Source organism: Phyllostomus hastatus, unplaced genomic scaffold, assembly GCF_019186645.2.
Source record: "Phyllostomus hastatus isolate PE091 unplaced genomic scaffold, TTU_PhHast_1.1 phas_contig_1, whole genome shotgun sequence".
In the NCBI taxonomy this organism is placed as follows: Eukaryota; Metazoa; Chordata; class Mammalia; order Chiroptera; family Phyllostomidae; genus Phyllostomus; species Phyllostomus hastatus.
The window spans coordinates 36,083,200-36,109,279 of NW_025333498.1; the positions used below are offsets into that span (position 1 = coordinate 36,083,200).

Here is a 26,080-nt window from a genome sequence, read left to right on the forward strand (position 1 = left end):
TCAACATGTTTACATTATGGTTCTGAGGAGAAAAACAAAATTCGGGGTAGGAGCGGAGAGTGGAAAAGCCATACCACGCAGTGGAGACCATCTGCACCAAACCTGCAGCCCACGTTGCCAGAAACCTAGGGTTCAGTCCCGCAGCCTATAGGTAGTCTAGTTAAGCGAGGGCCCGCTGAGCGCCCTTTCCCAGGCCCCGCCCCTCCGGCCGCGCGCCTGCGCGTGCGCCTTCCCGTCCCACCCGCCCCCACTCCCATTCCCCGCCCGCTTGGTCGCCGACACCGCAGCCGCCCAAGAGGAGCTGGGGGAGGACGGTGGCCTGCGAGGCTCGCCGCAGACAAGGCGGCGGCGATGTCCGCGAGCCAGGCGGGTGCCGCGGCAGCAGCGGCGGGGCCTCGCGCGCGGCTGGGCGGCCTGGGGTTCGGCCTCCCTTCGGTTCCTAGGAAGCGCGCCGGCGGCCAGCTTGGGAGCAGCGGCAGCGGAGGCGAAGGCTGCGGCGCGTCTCTCTCCTCCCCGTCAGCCTAAGCCGGGGGAGGCTAGGCGACCGGGTGGCTGGAGGGGGGTCCGCTGCCCGAGAATGGGAATTCTCTTCACCAGGATATGGAGACTGTTCAATCACCAGGGTGAGGGGCTCGGGCCGAGGGCGTAGGGTGGGGGAGAGGGTCACCTTTGGCCGGGTGAGTCGGGGTCTCCAAATACTTCCGGAGCGTGGGCGGCGCGGTCGCGCGCGGTCTCTGCGCTGGGTGCTGGCAGCTAGGGTGCGGGCCTGGGTTGTTCAATCCCACTCTCAGCTCGGGAATGGATCCCGACTCGCAGCCCTTTGTGTTAGGGGACCTTCCCAAGAAATCCTTTCCTCGAATACACCCATTGCTCCGATTTCGGTAGGGGGTGGCAAAAATTTCGTGTCTGAAGTCCCTGAGTGGCACAGCCTGGCCTTTTAGTCCCTCTTCCTTCGGCAATTGGGTTTGCACTCCATGAAGAAATGCTGGGGTGCTCTGGGAGGAAGGTTGTAGGTTATTACCCCGCCGCACCACCGAGCGACCGAGGGTGGCAGAATGCGGAAAACACAAGGAATCGCTCTTCACTCGCCAATGCACCTCAGGCTTAGGAACTTTCCCTGCACCTCTACCACCCTCTCCACGCCCCCCCCCCCCCAGGAACACTTCTGCATCCTGGATTGTGGTGGACCTCATTGCAGTATTTATTTATATCTATCTGTGTTTAAAGTTAAGCTTGAGGTCATTTTCCTACTTGTGTCGCATATTTAAGTCGAGTGGGGTTTTTTGTTTCGGTTGGGTTAAGTGTTTCACGTAAAGCATTTGAAAACTATACTATGTGAAACATTTGTTAACCGTGGGTAACCAGCAAATTATACTCTACAAGTATAGAGTGTATTACTGTATAGGGATGCTTAAATTTATCTAAACTCAAATATCGTCTTGAAATGCATATTAGGTGTATTAAAATTTGTTACAAAATGAGTGTATAAAACTAGGGGAAGGATACAATTTTAATGAAAAGCCTCCATAGTCATTAAGATACAATATAGTTAGTGGTGTACTTTGTTTCTTAACTCAAGTTGAGTGATTCACTATTCCTGCTGCCAGTAGCTTAGTTTGCGTTTTTCTCTTGTGTAAGCTGGTAGTGGTGTCACATCCCAAAGTTTTCCAATACTTAATGAACGGTGGCATTTGTTATGCACAACTGCTGACCCCACCTCCTCCTTCATGATTCAGCGTCGCCTATATAAGACAGTGACAGGAAGGTAGCAGAATTTGAACTTGTGATCACTCGTGTTTCTGTTTCAAAAATAAAAATGATAGTGCAGATCACATGATACTCAATGGAAGAATAATATTTCCAGTTATTCTTCTAATGTGGAGATTTTTCATAGAGTAGAGAAAACTGGTTCTAATCTGTACTGTATCCAGCTAGCTGTTTCTGTTGGGAGAAGTGGAGTAGGAGTCAGCCGGTCACTTAACCTCTCCGGGTCTAGGTGTTCTCACCTAGAACACCAGGGATTTGACTCTGTGACCTTGGAGCCTACACATCTTGAAAACTTGATCTCTACGTGTCAAGTATTGAAACTTACATTGCCATAAAACGGTGGTGCTCATAGTAGATAAGATCTATCCTAGTTTTAACATCCATTATTTTAAAAATGAAGCTAGTTCCAACTCTGCTATGAAATTTAGAGTTTGCTTGTCAATTGACTCTAGTACTGCAGCAAATTAGATATCTCCACTTTCTAATTTGAGTCAATGATAAAATTATTTGTCTTTGTAACTTAAGAATGAATTAGATCTTTGCCAACAGCTACTTGCCAATAGTAAAAAAAATATGGATGTGTGTGTTGTTGCACCAAAAATCTACTAATACAGTGTTCTTATTACCTGTATTTTGCAGTAATTTTTGTGTGGACATTTATTTCAGTGCTGGGAAATTAATAGTAAGAGGAATTAATGAAGTTAAGTTTTAGACATTTAGATGTCAATATTGTAAAAATATGAATAAACTATTTCTCTTGGTGGCTGTGTTATCAGTAGGGTCACTTTTCAAAATACTATTAAATCTAATGTCAGATGCTTGTTGGTCTTTTTGGTTCTCTGTTAAACTGAATATATGTAATATATATATATATATATATATATATAATGCTTTATTTTACATTCAGAAGATACAGAACACAATCCTATATTCTTTTCACATAAACTCTTGGAAGGAAGATTTGGGGGATTACAGAATTTGACATGCTGGTGAAACAGTCTGTACCTTAGTTCTTTTTTCTGAAACCTCTTTAGAACATCTTTCTCATTTTAAAGGTAGATAGGTTGAATGCACAGTGAAAGTTAATTGCATACTGCCCACACTTGAGAAACCAGAGTTTGCATGTAGATAATACCTATTTAAATAAAATAGAGTATAAGCTTTGTTATAGATGCTGTTGTATGCATCACTTTAAATAGAAAAGCTTCAACAGTCCTTTGAAGGAGTACTCTTTTCCACTAAAAAGAGGAAACTGAGGTTCCAGTGGAGTGATTTTACTGAGCCATGCAACTTGTAAATGTCAGACCTAGGCAAGTTAAAACACTGAAGAAATATGTTGCTGATACTTTCTTCAAGAAGAGATTGGTATCATGTCTTTCGTCCCCGACCACACTGGTAACCATTTTAGAGCTACTAAACTATAAATTTTTAGGACTGTATTTTAGAATAGAAGGGCATGTGATCCATGGTTGATTTGTTTATTAAGTAAGTATTTTTGAGCACCTCTTTTGTGTCAGGAGGTGGTGGACATAAAGCAGGGAACAAAACAGGAAAAACCTCCTGCCTTTGTGGAGCATTCATTCTTGTTTGGGGAGATGGAAAATAAGCTAGCTCCATCTCTCTAGATAAAATAATATCGTTAACTGATTTATGCAAGATTAGGTTGTAAATACCAAACGCAGATTAGTTGATTTAGTCTTAACTGATTTACTCTGCACAACAAGCCTACTGAGGTAGGTACTCTCACCATTTTATAAGGGCCAAGAAACATTAGGTAACTTGTTTGCTTAAGGCACTACAATGAAAAGTGATAGACTTGGGATTTTACATCTAGTGCCTGAATTATTGCTCTCCAAACACAACAAAATCCAACAGACTTTCTTTGTATAAGAAAGGTTCATGTTAGATAAAGGAAGAACTTTCTGGCACTAACATGAACTATGAAAGAAGTTGGGAAATTGTTCCCATTGATAACCTTGTATCATTTTCTGATTGGTTCTTAGAGGAGAGGTAAGTAGTAAATGAGTTCTGGAGTAACTGTTTGTGCTTCCAGAGCCTGGTGCTGGAAAGCCACCTCTTCTTTTTTTTTCTTTTTTAATTTATTTCTTTTTATTGTATAGGAGTTCAAATGTATAGAACAGTACATATAGAAACTGAGTGGCCAAAGGGGTGGACTGTGCTAGTTATTAGACATTGTAGCTCCAAATTCACTCTTTGTGCATGCTTTGGTTATGGAGCTGGGTCCTTCAAGTCCTTGTCTTTTGCCAGCTGACAGAACATTGGGCTTTGTCAGACAGCATTGGAGGGACTCTGCAGGAGGAGTGGGTTTTTCTTCCTGGTTTAAGTGTGCCCTCAGCAGGATTTGCCCTGCTCTTGGACTGTGAACCGCTGCTTCAGAGGCTGGTTCTTGCACTGCATAATGGTCAGCAGCAGCCAGCAGCTTCCCATAGGACCCAATTCAGTTGATTTCAGGATGGAGACCCTCCGGCAAAATGCATAAAATACACTGGCAAGTCTGCACAGCTGCTTCTCTGACATTCAGAGAGCCATAGCCCGGCCCTCCAGCAAAGTCTACATCTCAGTCCTGGGGAGCTGGAGGAAGCTCTATGTCAGCCCTCGGGGGTAGTTAGTACTCCATGGATTTGACATTCCTGTAATCTTCAGAGTTAGCTCTTATTAGCCAATCCTTCAATACTCCAACCCCTGTAATAGTTATTTTCTTTACATTAAACTTTGCAAATTCAAATTCTGTGGTTTCTGTTTTCTCATCTTGCCATGTATAATTGCTTTTTATTCAGCAACTTCTAAATACAAAAGATGTGTTGGGTTTTTTCCCTGAATCTTCACTACCTTTCCTATAAATAGCAAGTTTATTTTCAAACTTTGGGTTTTTTTTTAAATGATACTTTGAGATTTAAAAATGGAATATTTAATACACGGTCTGGCACAAATAATGCCTGTTTTTATTACATAAAAATTTTTATTACCAAATCATAAGCTTGTAATTCTGTAATAATATCACACTCAAGCGCACCATGACATTTTAGGTGAAATGTTCAAATTGCTGTCCATCTCATGCGAGACATCTGTGTACCCTGCCAGCCACACTCAATGGCGTTACTTCTGCCAGACCCTGTACCTAGTGACTTCATCGGTTATCTGCCTTCCAGTCTTTAAATTTTCTAGATTTATTTATTCATTCACACCGTGCGAGGCACATGCTGTATTCCAGAATCTGCAATGGCCTGAGAGAACTATAGTGAATGTGACAAAAGTGGACTTTTTGCTGTATGTGAGAATCAACAGGGCTTAGTCATAGTTTGGGTAAGAGGATGAGAATCCTTAGTCATAGTTTGGTGAGAATGAAGAATCAGGATGACTCTCAACTTACTTGCCTTAGTATTTGTGCCTCCAGGATGACATGATTTTCATTTGTTTGTTTTGCTAAATTCACTGACTGGTAGTTGGAAAGATGTATATTGACCCTTAGAAACTAGCAACAAATGGAACTGTAGGCTGCCTGGGTGTATGAAAAGGAAATAAGTGAAACTGGAAGCATTTTCATGACCAAACAGTAAAGTACTGATTAGGAAACTGAAGCCAAAATGGCAACTCTAAATTCCATCCAAGGATTGTAATAGCGTAGAGTTGTTTGGCTTATCTGTAAGAATGCTGTGGCACAGTTAGTCTAAAAGAAAAATCATACTAAGCAGTAAACTTGTAATAAATCATGTGCATCAAAGAATTGGAATAGCCAAAAAATTTATTGCATTTGCTCATAATAACATCTCTTAGTATGCATATTATATTTTAGGTTCTGTAGAGTATTTGTTTTAAAGTACATTATAATACTTTGGGGCTACAAATTTATGTTTCGCATAAAATACTGTTCCATCTTGGTAATTAGAATAGGCTGGGATGGTGAAAAAGCCTAAAGGCAAGTAAAAAAAAAGTTGATTTAGCCCTGGCTGGGATGGCTCAGGTGGTTGGAGCATTGTCCCATAGACCATAGGTCACGGGTGTGATTCCCAGTCAGGGCACATGCCTAGGTTGTAGGTTTAATCCCCAGTTGGGGCATGTAGGGGAAGGCAGCCAATTGATGTGTATGTCTCTGTCTCTCCATCCCTTCCCATTTCTTCCTTTCTCTCTGAAAGCAATGAAAAAATGCCCTCTAGTAAGGTGTTTTGTTTTTTTTTTAAAGGTGATTTAGGCATACCTCATTTTATTGCCCTTTGCACACAGCTGTTTTTCACAGATTAAAGGCTTGTGGTGACAGCCTTGTGTTGAGCTATTGGTGCCATTTTTCCAACAGCATTTTCTCACTTTTTGTCTCTGTGTCACATTTTGGTGATTCTCGCAATATTTCAACATTTTTATTAAATTTGTTATGGTGATCTATGATCAGTGATCTTTGGGTTACTGTTGTAATTATTTTGGGGCACAACGAACAGTGCCCATTCATATAAGACAGCAAACTCAGTAAATGTTGTCTGTGTTCTGACTGCTTCACCTACTGACTATTCCCTCATCTCTGTCTCTCTGCTCCGACCTCCCTTGTCCCTGACACAATAATATTGAAATTAGGCCAGTTAATAACCTTACAATGGCTTCTAATATTCAAGTGAAAGGAAGAGTTTCATGTCTCTCAGTTTAAATTAAAAGCTAGAAATGATTAAGCCTCTCGAGGAAGACATGTCGAAAGCTGAGATGAGCCAAAAGCTAGGCCTTGTGCACCGGTTAGCCAAATTGTGAATACAAATGGAGAGTTCTTAAAAGAAATTAAAAGTGCTACTCCAGTGAACACATGAATAAAGAACATGAAACAGGTCCTGGCTGGTATGGCTCTGTGGATTGAGCACCAGCCTGCGAACCAAAAGGTCACCGGTTCAATTCCCAGTCAGGACACATGCCTGGGTTTGTGGGCCAGGTCTCCAGTTGGGGGCATTTGAGAGGCAACCACACATTGATGTCTCTCTCCCTCTCAGCCTCCTCTCTCTAAAAATAAATACATGAATTTAAAATAAAAGAAAGTGAAATAGCCTTATTGCTGATAGGGAGAAAGTTTTAGTGGTCTGGATAGTTCAAGTACCCACAACATTCCCTGAAGCCAGAGCAAAGCCCTAACTCCATTGAATTCCATATGAAGGCTAAGAGGTGGGGAAGCTATAGAAGAAGTGTTTGACACTAGCAGAGGTTAGTTCATGAGGTTTAAGGAAAAGCTGTTTCCATAATGTAATAGTTCAAGGTGAAGCAGCAAGTACTGATGTCTAAGCTGTAGCAAGTTATCCAGAAGATCTGGGCAGGTCAACTAATGAAGATGGCTACACTAAACAACATATTTTCAATGCTGGTGAAGCAGCCGTACAACAAAAAAGGATGCCATCTAGGATTTTCAGTAGCTAGAGAGGAGAAATCAATGCCTGGCTTTAATGTTTCAAGGGACAGGGTGGCTTGTTGGGAGTTAATGCCACTGGCAACTTGCAGTTGAAGGCGGTGTTCATTTACCATTCCAAGGTTCTAGAGCCCTTAATAATTTTGCTGAATCTACTCTGCCTCTTCCCTATAAACAACATGGGTTACTGAATATTGTAAGCCCACTGTTGAGACCTACTGCTTAGAAAAAAAGATTCCTTTCAAAATATTACTGCTCACTGACAGTGCACCTGGTCTCCCAAGAGGTGTGGTGATGTGTGATGAGATTAATGTTCTCATGCTTGCTAACAAATGTCATTCTGTGGCCCACTGATCAAAGAGTCATTTCAAGTTTCGAGTCTCACATAATAAATACATTTTGTAAGGTAATATTTGCCATAGATTGTGATTTCTGTGGTGCATTTGGGCAAAGTAAGTTGAAAACTTCGGGAAAGGATTCACCATTCTAGATGCCATTAAGAACATTTGTGGTTAATGGAAAGAGACCAAAATATCCACATTTACAGGAGTTTGGAAGAAGTTGATTCCAACCCTCGTGGATGACTGAGGAGTTCAAGACTTCAGTGGAGGAAGTAACTGCAGCTGTGGTGGAACTAGGAAGAGAACTAGAACTAGAAGTGGAGCCTAAAGGTGTGACTGAATTGCTGCAATCTCATGATAAAACGTTACGGGGATGAAGAGTTGCCTCTTATGGATGAGTAAAGAGCATGGTTTCTTGACATGGAATCTACTGGTAAAAATGCTGTGAAGAATATTGAAGTGACAACAAGGGATTTTAGAGTATTATAAGAATGTATGCAGTAAAGTTGAGATGGTGTAAGGGGGTTGACTCTAATTTTGAAAGAAGTTCTGTGTATAAAATGCTATCAAACAGCACTGTATACTGCAAAGAAATTGTTCATGAAAGGAAGAGTCAGTTGATACGGCAGACTTCACTGTTGTCTCACTTTAAGAAATTGCCACAGCCACCCCAACCGTCAGCAACCACCACCCTGATCCGCCAGCAGCCACCAACATCAAGGCAAGCAAAAAGATTACTGCTCTCTGAAGGCTCAGATGATGGTTAGTATTTTTGAGCAATAAAGTATTTTTTACTGTCTGTTTTTTAAGACATAGTGCTATTGTACACTTAAGAGACTACTGTATAGTGTAAATACAACTAATATACCCTGGGGAACCAAAAATTTGTGTGACTCACTTTATTGTAATATTCACTTTATTGCAGTAGTATGGAACTGAACATACAGTATTTTGAGGTATGCCTATATTGAAAAGTGTGAATAATCTAACCCTATTTTGGGGGGAATAAGCTGGCTTTTCACCATGGAGTTGGTACCTTTATCTTCGAGCCCATTCCACAATTACTTCTTAATTCAATAGTTTTCACTGTGACCTACATGTTATACCTTAAAATTAGGAAGCTGTTAAAAACAGCCATTGGTGCTTTATTGTAAAAACACATGAAAACTCAAATATAGACACAAGTCTTGAGAGGGAGTGGATAAAACTGGTAATGAATGTGGCTTGTAGGTGTTGAGGTGAGATGAAGAGATTCAAGATCTCTGGATTCTGCATTGGAATACCCTTCAAAGAGATTTCAGGCTGCTCCACAGAAGCAAAGGGAAGGTGAGACTAATGACACACTTCTGCTAGTCTTGCCAGGATGTTCTTTTGCGTTCCAAGAAGGTTAAAGTGCCACTCACTGAGTTATACAATAGCTGGAAAGAATGGATGAAATAGCATATTTAAAAATGTTTTTAATAACTTACTGGTGGGTTTTGTTTTTTTATTTCAGAGCACAAAGTCATCATTGTTGGGCTGGATAATGCAGGGAAAACCACCATCCTTTACCAATTGTAAGTAGTGACTGTTTTAAAAATGTTTATTTTATTGTTTGTAGTTACTTTTTCTGCTTGGGTGGTATTTGATTAATGAAAGCAATAAAAAAATTATATGGAATCTAAGTTACTTTGTAAACAAAGGCAGGTTGACCATAAACAAAGAACCTAATTTAAGCAACTGTTTCTAGAGAGTTGACATTTATATGACATTGAGAATGTTGTTCAATTGTTTTGCTTGTAGAAAGTAGAGAAACATGTGTTTATATAGTTTTCTGGAGTGAATATAGAGTATTGCAGATAGCCCTCTACCTAGTTCCACCTCACTTTAACCCCTTAGCTCACTCTTATGAGCTACTGGAAAAGGGATGGGGGTATAAGATATATTGGGTTGGCCAAGAAGTGTTTTTAGTTTTTTTTTCCATATGATTGCTGTAGTAGGGCTTAGTTGTCTTTAACTTCATTTGAAACAATTTTTTTTAGATTGTATTGTGACAGCTCTCATATCAGTGTACATTTACAAAAAAACATCCAAATTGATAAATTTTTGTGTAGCCATTTTAATATTGAAGATGGAAGAAAACACACCACATTTTTGGTCTACTATGCTTTATTATTTCAAGAAAGGTAAGAACACAACTGAAATGAAAAAAAAAAGGTTTGCACAGTGTATGGAGAAGGTGCTGTGACGGATCGAACGTGTCAAAACTGATTTGCAAAGGTTGTAGGTACTATTGACATTTTAACCAAATAATTCTTTGCTGTGGGGCTGTCTTATGCATTGGAAGATGTTTAGTAGCACCCCTGGCCTCTACCCACTAGAAGCCAAAATCAGGAGAAAGCCAACATACTCAAAAGATCCAGATCATAAAGTTATTGGTGAAAATAAAAAATATGTCTTTTATAGGAAAAATGCAGTGGACTTTTTGGCCAACCCAATAAAAGGAGGTTGTGCTGATTTATCCCTTAATTGAAAAATATTCAGACAATCAACTTCCTTGCTAATTATAATATACTCGAATCTTTTTTTTTTCTTCAGTTCTATGAATGAAGTTGTACATACATCCCCGACAATAGGAAGCAATGTAGAAGAGATAGTGATTAATAATACACGATTCCTGATGTGGGATATTGGTGGCCAAGAATCTCTTCGTTCTTCCTGGAACACTTACTATACTAACACAGAGGTAATGTTTCTTAATATACTAGAACTTCTATGAGAAGAATGCTTTAGAAACACCTTCTAGATATGAACTCATAGTTAGCTTTTTCAAATATCAGTGTGTGAATATAAATGAAGTTTAAACGTAGTGGTATCTTTGATTCCCTGTTTTAGCGCCCTTGTTCTGTATATCCTTCTCATTTAACCTTTCTAGGGAAAATTGGTGATTGATGCATCTGAGTGTGTATTGATCCTAGAAATTCTTTTAAGTAGTTGTTTATATAATGAAGTCTATCTCACAGTTTATAATTTCTTTTCTTTTTTACCATTTATTTTTGTGTAGAGGATGTTTCAATCCTGACCAAAATCTTATTATGTATTTTCTTTTATGCAACATAATTGCACATTAAAGAATTTTTTTCTTTTGGTTACAAAGCAATTTAGATAAAACCATTTTTTTATTTATAAATGCTATTTCCCAAAAGGAAATTTCAGACCAAGGACATTTCAGACCTTCATTGTATAGACCTTGTAAATTGAAAGGCTGTGACAATTGTTTTATACTGCTGATTTTAAGTTAATAAAACTCCAAATGTATACAAAGATGAATATTGTCAGTAAGACACAATTAATGACAACTGATGACCTGATCCCCTAAAACTCCATAACATATTTGATCATGTTTTTGGTAGAAAGAAAGGTAGATATGGGTACCATTCCTAAATTTAATGCTGCAGGTATCAAATTCATGGCAACACTTTGAAGATTAATAGCTTTATTATATAAAATACCTTGGAATAGAATGAGTCTTGCGGTAATAAAGCCACATATCAGTAAGATATCAAGTGAGAAAAGAGGTAAAATAGTTGTTCTCTTACTCATCTACTTTGTGATTCATGAAATCTGAAGAATAGAAAAGACTTAAGATTATAGTGGTTTATTTGGAAACAAAAAACTAGTTCTAAAAAATAAATAGTGCGTGTTAAAAATAGGCAGTCTGAATTAACTTGGCTATTACATGTGCCATCATAAAGTGTATCTGCTCCTGTTTCCCTTTCAGTGAAGTTGAGGAAGGGGTACAATGTAGCTTAGTCCTGGACAGCTCTTTCCATTGCACTTTCAGTGCCAGGATGCTAGTCTTCTCACCCCTGCAGGAAAAAGCTGTGCTTGCCTGTAGCAGGTGCCATTTATATAAAGAAGAGAAGGCAACTTTAGGTATAGATTTATTCTTATAATTTGTTGATTTTTAAAAATTAACTGTCACGTTACTGTACTCCCATACCCATGCCATTTTAGATTTTCAAATTGATATTAATAAATAATATTTATCTAGAAGTAACTGAAAATATAGGACCACAATCTGTTTTTCCTTACTGACTTACAGTGTAAATGTAGAGGATTATCATTGGAAATGAGATTTTAAAGTCTCACAGACAACAGCAAGTCATTATTGTAACTCATTTATTAGACTGATATGAATACAATCTTGTTATGTATTGGTTAAAATTTTAGCAGAATGTTCTAATAGAATGTTAGCATGTATTCTCTTTTCTCCTGTTTTTCTCTGAAAATTTAGAAAATACATTTGAAGTAGAAATTGATTAGACCTGTAGGCTTCATGATTTATATAGTAGGTATCTCTGGTTTTCTAATAATGCCATACCACTAGGTTCTAATTTATTGATAGTTCTTTATAAACTTTACAAATGTCAAATTATATAATCACTAATGATTTTTTTGTAATTATTTTAGTTTGTAATAGTTGTTGTGGACAGCACAGACAGAGAAAGGATTTCTGTAACTAGAGAAGAACTCTATAAAATGTTAGCGCATGAGGTAAGTAGATTTCTGGCAAAACATGTATTTGTGGGGTATTTCTATCACATTTCTTCTTCTACTTTCTCATGAGGATACTATTTCAAAATTTTAAGGAAAAAGCATTTATCTGCTGGCCATGCCTGCTTTATAATTTGACACTTTTTAAAATTGGAATTGTATCTGGAAGCAGCAGAAAGATTGTGGAGTCATTTGTCAAATGTTAGTTCATGTATCTCACATAAATTTGGTGTAGAGGTTTTCCTGAGCAAAACTACCTAAATAGGTTTTTAAAAAACATTTTGAATAGATTAATTATACAAAGGGTTATCGTTGGAAATGAGATTTTAAAGTCTCAAGACACATGGCAAGTCTTGGTTGTAACTCAGTTATTAGGCTGACATTTAAACATTGCTGCTTTTCTTTCCCCCTGATACTGTCCTTGGACGAAGCAAGCTTGTCTGACTATCCACATTTGCTTAGTCCTGAAGAAAGATCCCTGGTAGCAGAGTTTAAAAATTTTATACACTGAAGGATATAGTCAATATTAGTAACTATCAAATTATGTAACGTTTACTACAGTGACAATTTATTATATTTTTAATGCTTTTTATTGCAGATGGAATAAACTCAATTATAGGTGGAAATAGAAAAGTGAATATTTAGATGTATATCATTTTTATTTTAGTAGAAGTTTAATAAAGCTTAAGAAAACTGGGATATCTTTGTAAGAAAAGCTTTATATTAATATTGACTTGATGATTTACTTTTGAGATTTGCATTAAGAATTTTGGTATGTTTCAAGCAACTGTTCAAAACTTAAGGAAAGCTAGTGACATGTTTATGTAAATTGAAGTTCCTGTATTTCTGTGGTGATCATGCCCACCAGCGTGTGCTTCCCCCTGTTTGGGACTGGTTTTTAAACCCCTTTGAGATGGTGGTTAAAAAATACATCTTGCCATTATGCATGCATTCAACAGGTTGCAATTACAGTTTGGGAAACAAACTATGAAAGAGGCACAAAACTAAGGATTTTTTTATTTCCCCTTTGTACTTTACAAAAATGCAACAGTTTTTCAGTTAATATCAAAGGGTCATTTCATGTTGTTCTGTGAAGATTTTAGAAAAAGAAAACTAAGACACACATACTTGTCTCAGCTATGTTTTTTCACTCTGTTAACAGGTAGCCTCCCTATTTAATTCTTACTCTAATTGGCCAGTATGCAGCAGGATTAGTATATAAAGTAGTAAGGGCTCAAAGAAAGTCACTGAATTTTACTTGCCCAGGGCATTAACTTGGGCAGGTCAATAAAATGCATGTTATGGATGAGTACACTAAGGCCCAGAGGTTTATGTGACTTGACCAGCTTTTTAAAAGCCAGGATTTGAATTTAAGCATTCTCATCTTTCAGGATCTTTGATGGGGGATCGGGGAGAGGGGTACTACAAGTAGGGCCTAGTTGGGAAGTGAAAGGAAACTGAATGAGGAGATTACCAGAGAAGAGAGGAATTACAAATGAAGTTGGGACCTAGAGTAAGTCACAAAAAGGGGTGAAGAAGAGCCAATAGAGATCTGGAGGGGAACAAATGGATGAAAGAACAAGAATGTATTAATGAAAAACAAATTTTGACATGGGGTTAGTCAGATGTTTTATGCATACCACAATAACCAAGAAAATCTTATCATCACTCATAGTGGTTCTCAAAAAGTACTATTAAATACAAAACTATAAAATGTTTTTAAATATTACTGTAAGCTTCATCTTAAATGAAGTGCAAAACTTTGAAGCTCATGAATTTTAAAATAATTCCAAACACAAAAGGACAGATGAAATTTTATTCAGAATGACTCAACTTCTAGGAATTATCTTCACAAATATAGCTTTGAGGAACAAATCGACAACTACATATGGCATATAGAAGATGCTAAGTAAATATATCTTGCATGTGCTATGTTTCATCTTCTTGACTAAACTAAAATATATTTTTAAACTCTTAAAACCAGAAATCTGTAACATGTAGCAGAAAGTTCTTAAAAGTGTTGAAAATGGCTGATGTACACAAGATCACCACTGTGCACCTTGTACTTTGACTTCTTGTTAAATTGATGAACGGCCTTGATCCAATATAACTCTTTTTTTACTATTATCATGCATAATTGGTTCTGAGGTTATTTAATTAAAAAGTAAAGGACTATTTTCTTTCCTCTCTTCCCAAATAGTTAAAAATAGGTAAAATATCTGTTGGGTTGTTTTTTTTTTTTAATAAAAAACACCAATAAAAAAGTTTGAGCCTATGAGGCTTAGAAAGATTATATTCATTGTGGGGGTGGAGAGGATTGGAGATCTTTCAATAAAAAACTATTTCTTACGCTTTTCAAATTGTAGTCCAGAGGCTTCTTTAAATAATTCAATCACTAAAAGTAAGAAATATAGATTATTTATAAATAAGAATAAACTTAATGTTTCCCAACTTGTGCCAAGTATTTCTGTTGTCAAACTGTTGTTCTTTAAACGTGCCAGCATTAGCAATCCTGACCTATATAAAAGATTTCAGCAGACACTAGCAAGAGATATTGAAACCTGGAAGATAGGAATTAAATCCATGGAAAGTCCATCTACTCTGATTCCACCACATATCAACTATTGATACTGTTCCATTTCTGTTTACGATAAGAGAAAAAAAATGCCTGTATCCTTGATGGTGAATACACCACACTCACACTAGGTGCAGGCCATCCATTCAGATTTTTGCCTTTTATATGAACAGGTAAACTGAACTATTAGGTAAAACAAATTGAGTGTGAAATCTTAAAAATTAACATACTAGAGCAGCGATTTTCAATCTTTTTCATCTCATGGCACACATAAAATAATTACTAAAACTCTGTAGCACACCAAAAATATATTTTATGCCCATCTGACAAAAAATATATATAGGTATAATTTTGATTCATTCACACCAGATGTTGTTGTGTTGTCTATTGTCATTATTTTATTTGTCAGCCTAAGGGAAAAGAGGTCAGTGCTCCTGACTAGATAGGTTTTGCATTTTAAAACTTTTCGAGGCACCAGTGTGCCTCTTGCTGCATACACGTTGAAAATTGGCTGCTGTAGAGTATTTTTTTCTGACAATGCTATTCAGGTCACTGTCATGTACCACAGCTGCCATCCTGCAGAGGGCACTGTAACTAAGAGGCTCCATTGTCATAGGAAACATTTTACGTAAGTCTTTTTTACCACGTATATTGTTTATTTCCATCAGAAAGGATCAATGAAGTCAATGAGACTATTTTAACAAGAGTAAAATAATGTGGAGCAATGTCAGTTTGTACTTACTGGAGACTTTTCTGCTTTAAACACATACACATGATTGAAACCAAACTATCCCACCAAAATCCCTAAGGAGAAGAAAGATGGCATTCAACACAGCTGAGAAAACTTGCAAGCATAGCACCAAAACCACAGCATCTCTTAATATATGAATGTGAAGAATTTCATGAAAGTTTAATCCACTGAGTATAACATCACGGATTCTTAGCCCATGATCTATAAATGGACTTTAGGGTGTCTTTACATATATATCTGTGTGCATTTTTATGAGTAAAAGATCTACAACTTTCAGTAGATTACCAGGGAAGTTCCTGACTGTAAAAAGGGTTGGGAGAGGAGAGGGTGGAATAGTCAAAGGAAACTAAGAACCTTGGTCTGTGTTCTGAATAAAATATACTAGTCATTTTGGGCTATGCACAAGTAATTCTTATTTTCAGGGCAGTAAGTGAACTAATATTTGTTGAACAGTCTTCAAAAGCCAGCTACTAAACTGAGTGCTTTAAAGGTAATAACTTCATTCATTTATTTAAAGAACATCCCTAAGAGGTAGGTGGTGGTCTCAGCATTTTGCAGATGAGGGACAGCAGTTACAATGGGAAGCTCTTAGCTCAAAACAAGTCCTATTATATGACCTTGTATGATTTACTTACATCTGAGGCTTAGTTTCCTCATCTGTAAAATGGGGATTGTAAAACTTACCTTATAGCAATCTTGTGAGGATTAAAGATATTTTTATTTAGAAAAAGGTTCCTGTGGTGGGTAACTTCCTCAGGTTGGATACTCAGTAAATGTTGGTAATGAGGAACAAACTCAGAAAGGTTAAAGAACTTGGCTCAGAGTCAAAGAACAGAAGTAGTAGAACTTACTCTCTAATTGGGGAATTTGATAAGTTTAATGTCAACCCAAGGTTGACCTTAAATCTAATAAATCTTCATGGTTCATGGTCAAAGATAGAGGAGCTAGGACTCAGAAGATGAATAGGATTGGTTTAGGATGGTACCACCCCTAAGGCTCTAAGGCATACCTGGTATATAGTGAGTCAGTTTATTTCCTGTGCACCCAGAAGGTACTAGCTGTGGGTATTGATAACTATAGCTCAAGTATAGGTTACAGTGGAATTTTGAAAAACTTGTGAGTGCCATGCTGAAGAGTAGTTCTTAGGAGTCATGGACACCTAGTCTAGGGTTGGGGGGAACGGATAGTTACATATTTGAAGACATGACTGTTTGTTACATATTGCACTTAGGACTATAAATGAATATAGGACTAGAAGAAATAGTGAATCCATAAAAGTATAGATTGGTTTATTTAAAATGTGTTTAGTGTGAAGTTTACCTTTCATCAGTACAAGAGCTATGAGTTGCTTTTATCAAGTAGTTGAGAAATTCTAAGTTAAAAGATTATCAAAACATTCTATTCATAAAGTTGGAAAATCTCTGGAAAAATGCACTGGCCTTTACACTTTTATTTGCTTTTATAGGACCTAAGGAAAGCCGGATTGCTTGTTTTTGCTAATAAACAAGATGTTAAAGAATGCATGACTGTAGCAGAAATCTCCCAGTGTCTGAAGCTGACTTCTATTAAAGATCACCAGTGGCATATCCAGGCATGCTGTGCTCTTACTGGCGAGGGGTAAGAAGTCTTCCTTGTGGATAACATGTCTTTAGCTTAGAAATATGAATTACCTCTTAAAATCAGATTTTAAGTTTGTCATGTAGAGAATGTTATAAGGGAGAGATGTAAGACATAGTCCATGTTTACAATGAGAGTTTTTTATTTCGTTCTTTGAAGAATAAAACACACAACATGCACATAAACACACTAAACTAGTGTATGAGCATGTAGATAATAGTTGCTGTAGGGGTTCAGAGAAGTTGGAGTGCCTTGGAGATCCGGAGAAGTCAGAAACAGTTCTTGATGGGGGTGGGAACCTCACTGTAAGAAAGGAACTGACAGTGGCTGAGCCTGTGCTGTGTCGTGATTGTTTTCTTTACAGTATGTCATATATTCCTAAGAATCGTGTAGACCGATTGTATTTAATTCACACTTTATGCAAAAAGACGTTGAAACAGAAGAGGATTCATGTGTGAGACTACTTTGAATATACACACTTTGCCAGTGGTGGTGTCCGGAGGGAGTTTTTGCACTTAAAAAAAAAAAAAGTTAGAATTGGAGAGTGTAGCTTGGGGATCCTTGGTTCTGGAAAGAAAGGTAGGTGCCTAAAGGAGAACTTTGCTGTAGTCTAATGCCCATAGATGAAAGGATTTTAGGAAGTGGTTGTCAGCCTTGTGAAGTGTAAGGACAAGACCAGAAAGATGGAGAGTGCTATCAGCAGAGGTGGAATGGAGGTTAGAAATTCGGTAAAAAAATAAAAGGCTGGGCAAGCTAAATAATGTTTTCATTGAAGTTTATTATCCAAATGTGGTATATCTGTATGTATTTAAAAGCAGAGAAAAAAGAATTAAATTTGAGATGAAGGATTCTAGAATTCTTAAATTTGGATTTGTGGTTCCTCGGGTGTTAGGAAAGGGCAGAAGCTTGGGGCACAGATACAGTTTGAATAACTGATTGATTCACCTTTCACCGTGTTTTTGAAAGGAAGAGAATTTCTCCCATTTCCACTAACTTCTCTGGTTATGTCCCAAGCTTCTACCCTTTGCTAACACCAAAAGAACCTCACCCCAAAATTAAGATCTCTCTTTAGAATCTGTTATGTATGTACCTTTTAAAAACAAAGAAAAAAATAATTAAATTGGAGATGAAGTTGAATCTTAGTGAAATAGAAGGTACTATTGCCTAATTACAGACGTTTGGAGGGCTTAATTAGAACCTCAAAAAACCAAACCTGTTCATTTAAAGAAAAAAAATAGATAATACCAATTGTCCACATATTCAACTAAAAATGTTACATGTTTCTTTGTCAAATAGTTTTAATACATATCAAGATATATATATATATATGCATATATATATATCTTTTTATATATCCATATATATCTTTACATTTCCGTATATATCATTATGTGTATCTTTATACATGAAAATATACATGTATACATGTGTATCTTTATCTATGAAAGGACTTCGGGCAAAAGCACTTACTGTAATGCTAAATTTGACAACAAAAACAAATCTAGGATTGATACAATATTTAACTCACATACTTTGAGAAATCGTGTAGAAAATATATCATTAGTTAGAATGGATGTGAGCTCTGGCAGTTTCATTTCTGACAGAGGTACCAGTAGCTGTTGGTATCTTTCCAACCTCGGGTGCACATGGGCTTCCGTTCGCAGTGGTTGGCAAGTGGACGAGTTTGGTGTGGGCAGAGACGTGGCCTGCTGCAGTCTGGCCGCCTCGGTCCAGACTCTTGGTTCTGGTGTTGGTCGGCATTTTGACTTTCCCTCTATCATTTGCTAACCTCCCTATAAGCCCAGGTTTCCTCTAGTATGGGAAGGGTTCTAATCTCAGTATTGTGAAGAAATGTTACAGCAATGGATATTATTAAGTGCTTAGCACAGTGTGAGCCAAAAACAATAATTTATTTACCTCTGCTTTTTTTAATAATTCTGTATTTTGTATTGTTAGGCTCATACACAAAAATCTGAGTTTTCATAACTCCTTCTATCTGTAAAAGTGCCTTGTAAATAATATTTAATGCTTGGTTACAGTGTGTTTTGTTGCAACATGGTATGTACAACCATTTCCCTCTTGCTAAACATTTATGTTCCTTTACCACAACAAACATCTCTTTGTGTATTTTGGATTATGCTCAATTATCCATTGTTCGGCAATAACCGATGTTAGCAATATGATATTTTACTTCCTTAAAAAATTTTTTAATATATAGATGTAGCAGACATGTTATATATATACTTTGTTTTAACAGCTCTTCTATATATTTAATATCCTGCCATTTTTATTTATTTATTTAGATCATAAGCATTTTATCATATTGTAAAATAGTCTTTGAAAGGAAGTTTCTAATATTTTACCATATAGACAGACATTCCATAATTTGTTCAATGTTCTCTATTTCTAGACATTTAGATTCTTCTTTTTCCTAATAAAAATGCTTTCATGAACAGTCTTATACATAAATCTGTCTTTATGCCTTATGTATTTTTAGGATATATTTCTAGAAGTAGAAAGAGAGGTAGAGAGAATGTTGATATTTTAAATGCTCTTGATATGTATTGCTAAATTACTTTCCATGGGCATTTATATAATCACTGAGCTTTTACGTGCCAGGCAGTGTTCTAGGCACTGGAGACAAAGCAGACAGAAAAGCACAGGTGCCCTGTGTGTGAGAGTGCGGCCTCACCACAGCACTGCTGATACTGCATACTGCTGATTCTTGACTCTTCACTGTTGAGGTAAATGAAAAATGGTAACTTGTTTTAGTTGGCTGTTTATAGCTATTTAGATGAGAATTTAATCAAATTATTTTATCTTCTATATAGATTATGCCAAGGACTTGAGTGGATGATGTCACGACTTAAGATTAGATGATCTCTGCTGACCTCTTCTCATAGACTTTGTATAAACGAAGTGCTGGACTTTACCTGAAAGCTGCAAAAATTAATGGTTCAGATATATTTATAGCAAACTGATTTAAACTTTTTCTATAAGAAGAAAAATTAAGACCACTTATTTGAAAATGAAGATGAAGTCTCACCTTCCAATTGCTTTCTTATTAGTTTCTTCCAAAGCAAAATCTTAAAGCTGTGATTGACATTTTTCTCATAATGAATCCTCTCAGGACATGTGTAGCCTGTGGTAAGTAGGAAGGGAGAGGAAGACATTTTTAATTTTACCAGCTTTATTATCAGTATAACCCTTCTTAGTTGAATGTTGTTCTCTTCTTGTTCGATTAAGTCAAAGTACAAATCAGCACAGATACTCAGTTTCCAATATTTTAAAATGTAATATTACTTATGAAAAGTATTTTTGCATAATCTTGTGTCCGTATTGTATATATACCTCAACTTCAAGTTAATGGTTTTGATTTATGTTCTAAGGAAAAGTGAATAACAAAAATTAATAATATTCTTAATTATAACAATGAGATGAGTACTGGCATTGGTTTAAGTGCCAATCTGTACTTTTTCCCTATGTACTGTGTCTTGTACTGACCAACCCCCCAAAAATCATTGAGCTGCTGTTTAAAAAAAGAAAAAATGTTTGACATTGTGTACCTATTTTTTTCTTGTTGATCAAATTGCATACATGGAAATGTGTGACTCGGTGAGTGCTGTATCTGTCAACTTCTTGGCTTAGTGTTACCAATGGGACAGTTGCACATTGAGCAGTTATATTGTTCCCTTTATTAGACCTTAATGCCATCTAAATTACTGAGTAAATTGTTAATCCATTAATCAGTCATTCATTGTGATTACAATTACCAAGTGATTTTTTTTCAGTGTTAATTGAAAACTGTTGTGTGAAATGCCTACCCAGAGAAGTGTCATCTTATAAATATAATTAAATAATTTAACTAGATTCTTCTAAATTATATGTCAGGCATTTAAAGTGAATTTGAAATGAAAAGTGAAGCATATTTTCTAAACAACAAAGATAACAATTTTAAAAGTGTTTATATCTTAACTCTTGAAATACTTTAAGATTTTTCATTTGTTTTTTTATCTTCTAATACAACATGAATGTATTGTTTGATAATTATAAAATACAAATTTTTAATGCTTTTACGAATTTGGTTTAAAAATTGATCAACATAATGCATTATTTTTCCTAAGACTTAACTTGGCCAAAAATATCTTCTATGTTCATGTAAGCTATATATTTTTTCAATATCTGAAAGTCAAAGGTATTTGTGTTGTGACTATAAACAAACTTACCTAACTAAATGTATTAAAACATATTCTTGGGTACTCATTCCTTGAAAATCTGAACAGTAGCCCAAACTGGCATGTTTTAGAATATTCAGGAAAAAAATAATTACTTTTATTGTAATACCAGTCTAGAGATTTCATGAAGATTTTAATGAGGAATAAATAATGAGGTATATACTATAAGCATTGACAAAACTTTGAAAGTTCCTTTCGATAAAATTAAAATACTCAATATCTAAGGCTAAGTTGGACATAGGAGATCAGTGTTTAACGGTGGATGTTTTGTGTTATGGTATAATGTTCAAAATGCAAGTATAACATTTTATTTTTTTGTCAACTTTTATAAAAGTAAATCCTTAATTACTAAGCTTTACTTGTTCATTAGTCTCATACTTTTTTCAAATCACTATAAGGAATTATTATATATTAAAAAATCCCTTAAAAACCGAAATGTATGTTGTAGGTATTGATTGCAGTTTCATCAGAGAAAAATAGTCTGTACAGTAGCCCAGCAAATCCACACCTTTTATACTTTTTATTTTTTTAATTTGAATAATCTCAGTTCAGTCTCTTGGGTTGCTGTCACATCAGTCAACCGTACACCAGCACATTCCCTGGTCATCAGTGTGTTGGCTAAAGTTAATTCAGATTGGTGTTTAAAGCATGCACCACATTGTTGCCGTTGATTCAGTGTAGTAGATTATTGACAGCATCATGAGAAGGCATGAAATCTTATACCACACTTGCAAAGCATGATGTTTTTTTTGCTATATTTCATTCTAGGCTAAGCATTAGAAATGCGTTACCTATATACTCGTGCATAAAACCAAAATTACAATCGGGAAAATAATTTAAATTCATGTATGAAGATGCATCAAAATCATTTTAACACTTCCAAATAAGATGGAGAACCTCATGAATAGTCATACTGGCCATTTATATGTAGCTTAAGTGGACTTAAGCAAAGGGCAATACTTTTGGATTTTTAATATGCTACTTTTGGATGTAAACAAAAGATCTTATTTTGGGTCAGGCTTAACTTTGAAAAGAACAAAGTTTCATATCTCTGTACATGTGGCTGGATTTAAATATCTCGTGTTTGCTACTAATTTTGAAAGTTGTATGACTTCTCTTGATATCTTGGTAAAACTAACCATATGCTATAAGCATTTAAATATGTTGAATTTTATCATGATAACATTTATAAAATATATCTTACCCAGTATGTTGAGGATTCTTGTTTGAAATTTTCAGTTCTTTCTATTTTCTCTGACTCTCAAGATGGGCAAAGAATACAATGAAGGCAGGTACTTCGGGTAGAGGGGGTCGTCGGTAGAGGATGATGACATTTTGCCTTAAGAATAAAAAAGAGCTTTAGCACTGCTGACTGGCATTTTTAATGCAGGTAGTTAAAGTGGGTTTCAGAAGTGTGGCATGAGGCAGGAGAGTTTCTGTTTTCTGGCTTTAAGAAGTGCCTGGTAGGTGGCTGCACTGAGATCACAGAGAAGGGCAGAGCGCTTGAGGAAAGTCAGGTGGTCCCTGAAATGTTCTGTTCTTTTTTGTCTGAGTGTATAGAATTAAGATGCCTAGAAATGGGATTCTGTTATCCCCACTTACAGGCACTTTACATTTACAGCTGTGACTACAGCAACCACATGCAGTACAGACAACCTCAAAATCTGTATATATTAGTGTAAATAGAAACACTGTAGACAATTTTCTCTGCAGGCATTTTTGGGAATATATCTGTAGTGTGTTCTACTTTGCATATAGGGTATAGCAGCACGTCCCAGATTGTCTGTGGACTTGGGGGTCATCGTCTCTCAGTTAGTTGCCCAGTTGTATCTTGGCATCAGTCCATCTTTCAGGGTTGGATAGAGACAAAATTTTTTTGTATGACTTAACTTTGATCCCTCCCACTCTCTAAGTATAATCTGGAACTTCTTGCCTCAGGATCAGCTTTCCCATAGTTTAGCCATCCTTCAGCTGTACCTTTATTCGCCAACCAGGTTATCTCTGTACTGGAGGGATGCTAAACTTTACCTGTATCTATTGCTCCCCAAACCACTGGTTTGTAAGTAGGCCCTCTAGCTCTTTGTTGTCTCCCAGCGCTGGCTTGATTCATTGATTGGTGCTTTGCTCATTAGAAAGTACTGTCAGAGTTGTTGAGTGCATCAGGGCTGGCTTGCTGTGTATACAGATGTGTATACAGATGCCGTTGAGTTTATTAAATTGTACTGTATTTTACATTCTAATGCCTCTTAATTTTAGCTTTGTATGCTGAAAAGTAGATTCAGAAAGATAAGAAAACTATCTAGACTCTGCCAGCTCTTTGAGTTAAAAAGTTAGATACGGAAAGGATTACCTTATATGAGTATTATCTTCCCATTTCCCAACTTCCAAAACTTGGTTACGTTTTAGAGAGTACTAGTACAAGTGATCTCTGTTGGAAAAAGGTGTCAGACCACATTTATACATAGTACTTCACCTGAAAACATCTTTACCCCCTTAAATCCATGGACCACATTCCATTTTTTCCCTTTGTTTACTTCAAGAAAAAAGATAAACAAATGATGAAAATCATCAGCTATCTTATGTTGATTGTGTAGACGCAGATATAATACAGAAAATACTTCTCTTACGTTCTACTTACACATAAGTAAAGCTTCAATATTTTGCTCCCTCAAGGAATGTATGGTAACTTTAAGATCATACTGGTGGAGCAAAGGAAAGACAGACAATTTAAAAACTTCGGATGCTAAAAAGTAACTACTCCTATTAAATCCAAAAATTGTGTGTGGAATTGTAAAGAAATTGTACCAGGATGCAATTGGGTTAATTATGCAACATTTCTTATAAATCGCCTAGCCCTGTGTATTCTAAAAACTAAACCCTCAGTCTTTATGGTCTTGCCTGCGAGATAGTTCCTTGGTGGAAAATTCCCATGGTCTGTACTCAAGAAGTGCCTAAAATAGATTCGTGTTGATTTGTAAGTCCTCTAATAAATGATATGTGTTTTCTATGGTATTTATTGTATGTGCTTGTCTTACTGATGACACAGCCCTGTGAGTTTCTAACTCCCAGTTTGTGCTTTATTTGAATAAAAGGCCTTGAAATTGAAAATACTCATCATAACCCTCAACAAACCAGTTTAAAGACACATGAGTGAAACCACTTTCTTTCCTAATACAAATATTCTGTGACCATGATGTTAGTTAATGCAGGGACTAGAAAACTGGACTCTTGTTTCTGTTTTAAAAAATAGTGTTAACACACAGAAAATTATACTGTGTGTTGTAAAACCTTAGTAAAAATTTGTTGCTCATGTAAGAAAAGCCTCTTAATTCTCATAACTTAGTGGTTAGCAGGTTTGAGTGATTCGTGTCATTTAGATTGTGAGCCATTGCGTGGTTGCATGCCAGAACCCTTCCTCTTTCTTTAGAATCTACCTAGAAACCAAAATATCTGTTAGAGCCCTTTTATGTTTTTTTTTATATTGTTTCTTTTTTTTCTAATCATAGAGTATGACTATAAACCTAGGGGCAAGGACTTGAGTGTATTTTCAGTGATTTACAGTTACATTATGTTCATATTTTAAATCATCCTGCATGGAAAAATGCAATGTGTATGTGATTTTAAATTATTGTAATGTATACTGTTCCCCAGAACTTCTCACATTGATGATATACAGAATTCCTCTAACTATTTTTGCTTGAAACTATTTCTTTAGATTCAAATAGTCTTTTCTTACATATGTCCCTGTATGGTTCCTTGAGATGAGATGATACCTGCAAAGCACTTTTAAACATATTTTCTGGGTTAATGTTCAAGATAACACATTGAGGAGGAAGCTGTAATTATATCTGGTGAGGGCATTTTTTGGTTGCTAGAGATAAAAATATACTAATTTGATTTGTGCTTAAAATACATTTTACTAATTATATTCATTTTAAATGACAGATTCTTATAAATAGTAATCTTCCTTGCTCAGTGTATTTTCCTAGGTAAAACTAGATGAAAATGTGTTCCAGCTAGTTTTTGTGTAACTTCCCTTCCCGAGTTGAGCTATGTATATTAACATAATTCAAACCACATTTAATGCAACAAACTAGAAACCCTTTTGAAAATTTTTAGGCTTGTTGTATTGAAATTTCTAATATGATAGAAGGTTTTGATTTGAGGTTTGTAAGCAAGATGAGGCAGAAAATTTGTCTTGTCTCTATCATTTTATGAACTTGCGTTTCTCTGTATCCTAGGAAGATTTTACACTCTAGGAATATTGCAAAGTGATGATCTTAGAGTCCATGGGTGCTTCCATACTTCTCCAGTGCTGATACATTAGATACCTGGGGAGATAATGCTTCAGGGCCTTCTTGATGAGACAGCTTCATGGGTGGTTGGGAGACATTTATGTTTGTTCTCAGGGTGGGAGGGACTGGCAGATTGGAGTAGGGGCCTCTCCACTGGTAAAGCAGTGCAATCAGTTCTTTGCAAATGTGTTACTTCATTAGACTTGTAACAACATTCTTGTGTCCATCCGTAACTTACTGAACTGTTAATCTACAAAATGTAAGGCATTGGGTCAGGTGACCAGGAATATAGGACCTTGTTTATAATGAAATAAAGGAACAATGTCAAGATATGTGTGATGCGGGGGGTGGAGGGTGTGACCAATAAGATTTCACTGGTGAATTTCTATGTTTAATATGTACATTAACTTTTTTTAAGGTTGCATGTTAACCTGGGATAAAGTATTGTCTTTGCTTTACATTTTGCTGAGTAAAAAGACAAAGGGAAAAAAAGAGTTAAATTGTTACTCTGTTATGTACTATTATATATACCTTTTCTTTTAGAAAGGGCTAATTATAATTACTGTTCACA

At 36.4% G+C, this 26,080-nt stretch overlaps 1 protein-coding gene across 2 annotated transcripts; it reads left to right on the forward strand.

The window, feature by feature from the left end:
- Positions 1 to 262: 262 nt before the first annotated feature.
- ARL5A (ADP ribosylation factor like GTPase 5A) lies at positions 263 to 26,080 on the forward strand. 2 transcript variants are annotated; one of them, XM_045831749.1, is made up of 7 exons: positions 263 to 623; positions 7,707 to 8,262; positions 8,996 to 9,056; positions 10,078 to 10,225; positions 11,953 to 12,036; positions 16,828 to 16,979; positions 19,811 to 26,080. In XM_045831749.1, the coding sequence occupies exons 2-7, from the start codon at positions 7,992 to 7,994 to the stop codon at positions 19,857 to 19,859; spliced, it is 765 nt and encodes a 254-aa protein (XP_045687705.1). In that variant the 5' UTR covers positions 263 to 623; positions 7,707 to 7,991; the 3' UTR covers positions 19,860 to 26,080. The 2 variants fall into 2 exon arrangements, with proteins under 2 accessions (XP_045687705.1, XP_045687784.1); XM_045831828.1 differs by lacking the exon at positions 7,707 to 8,262.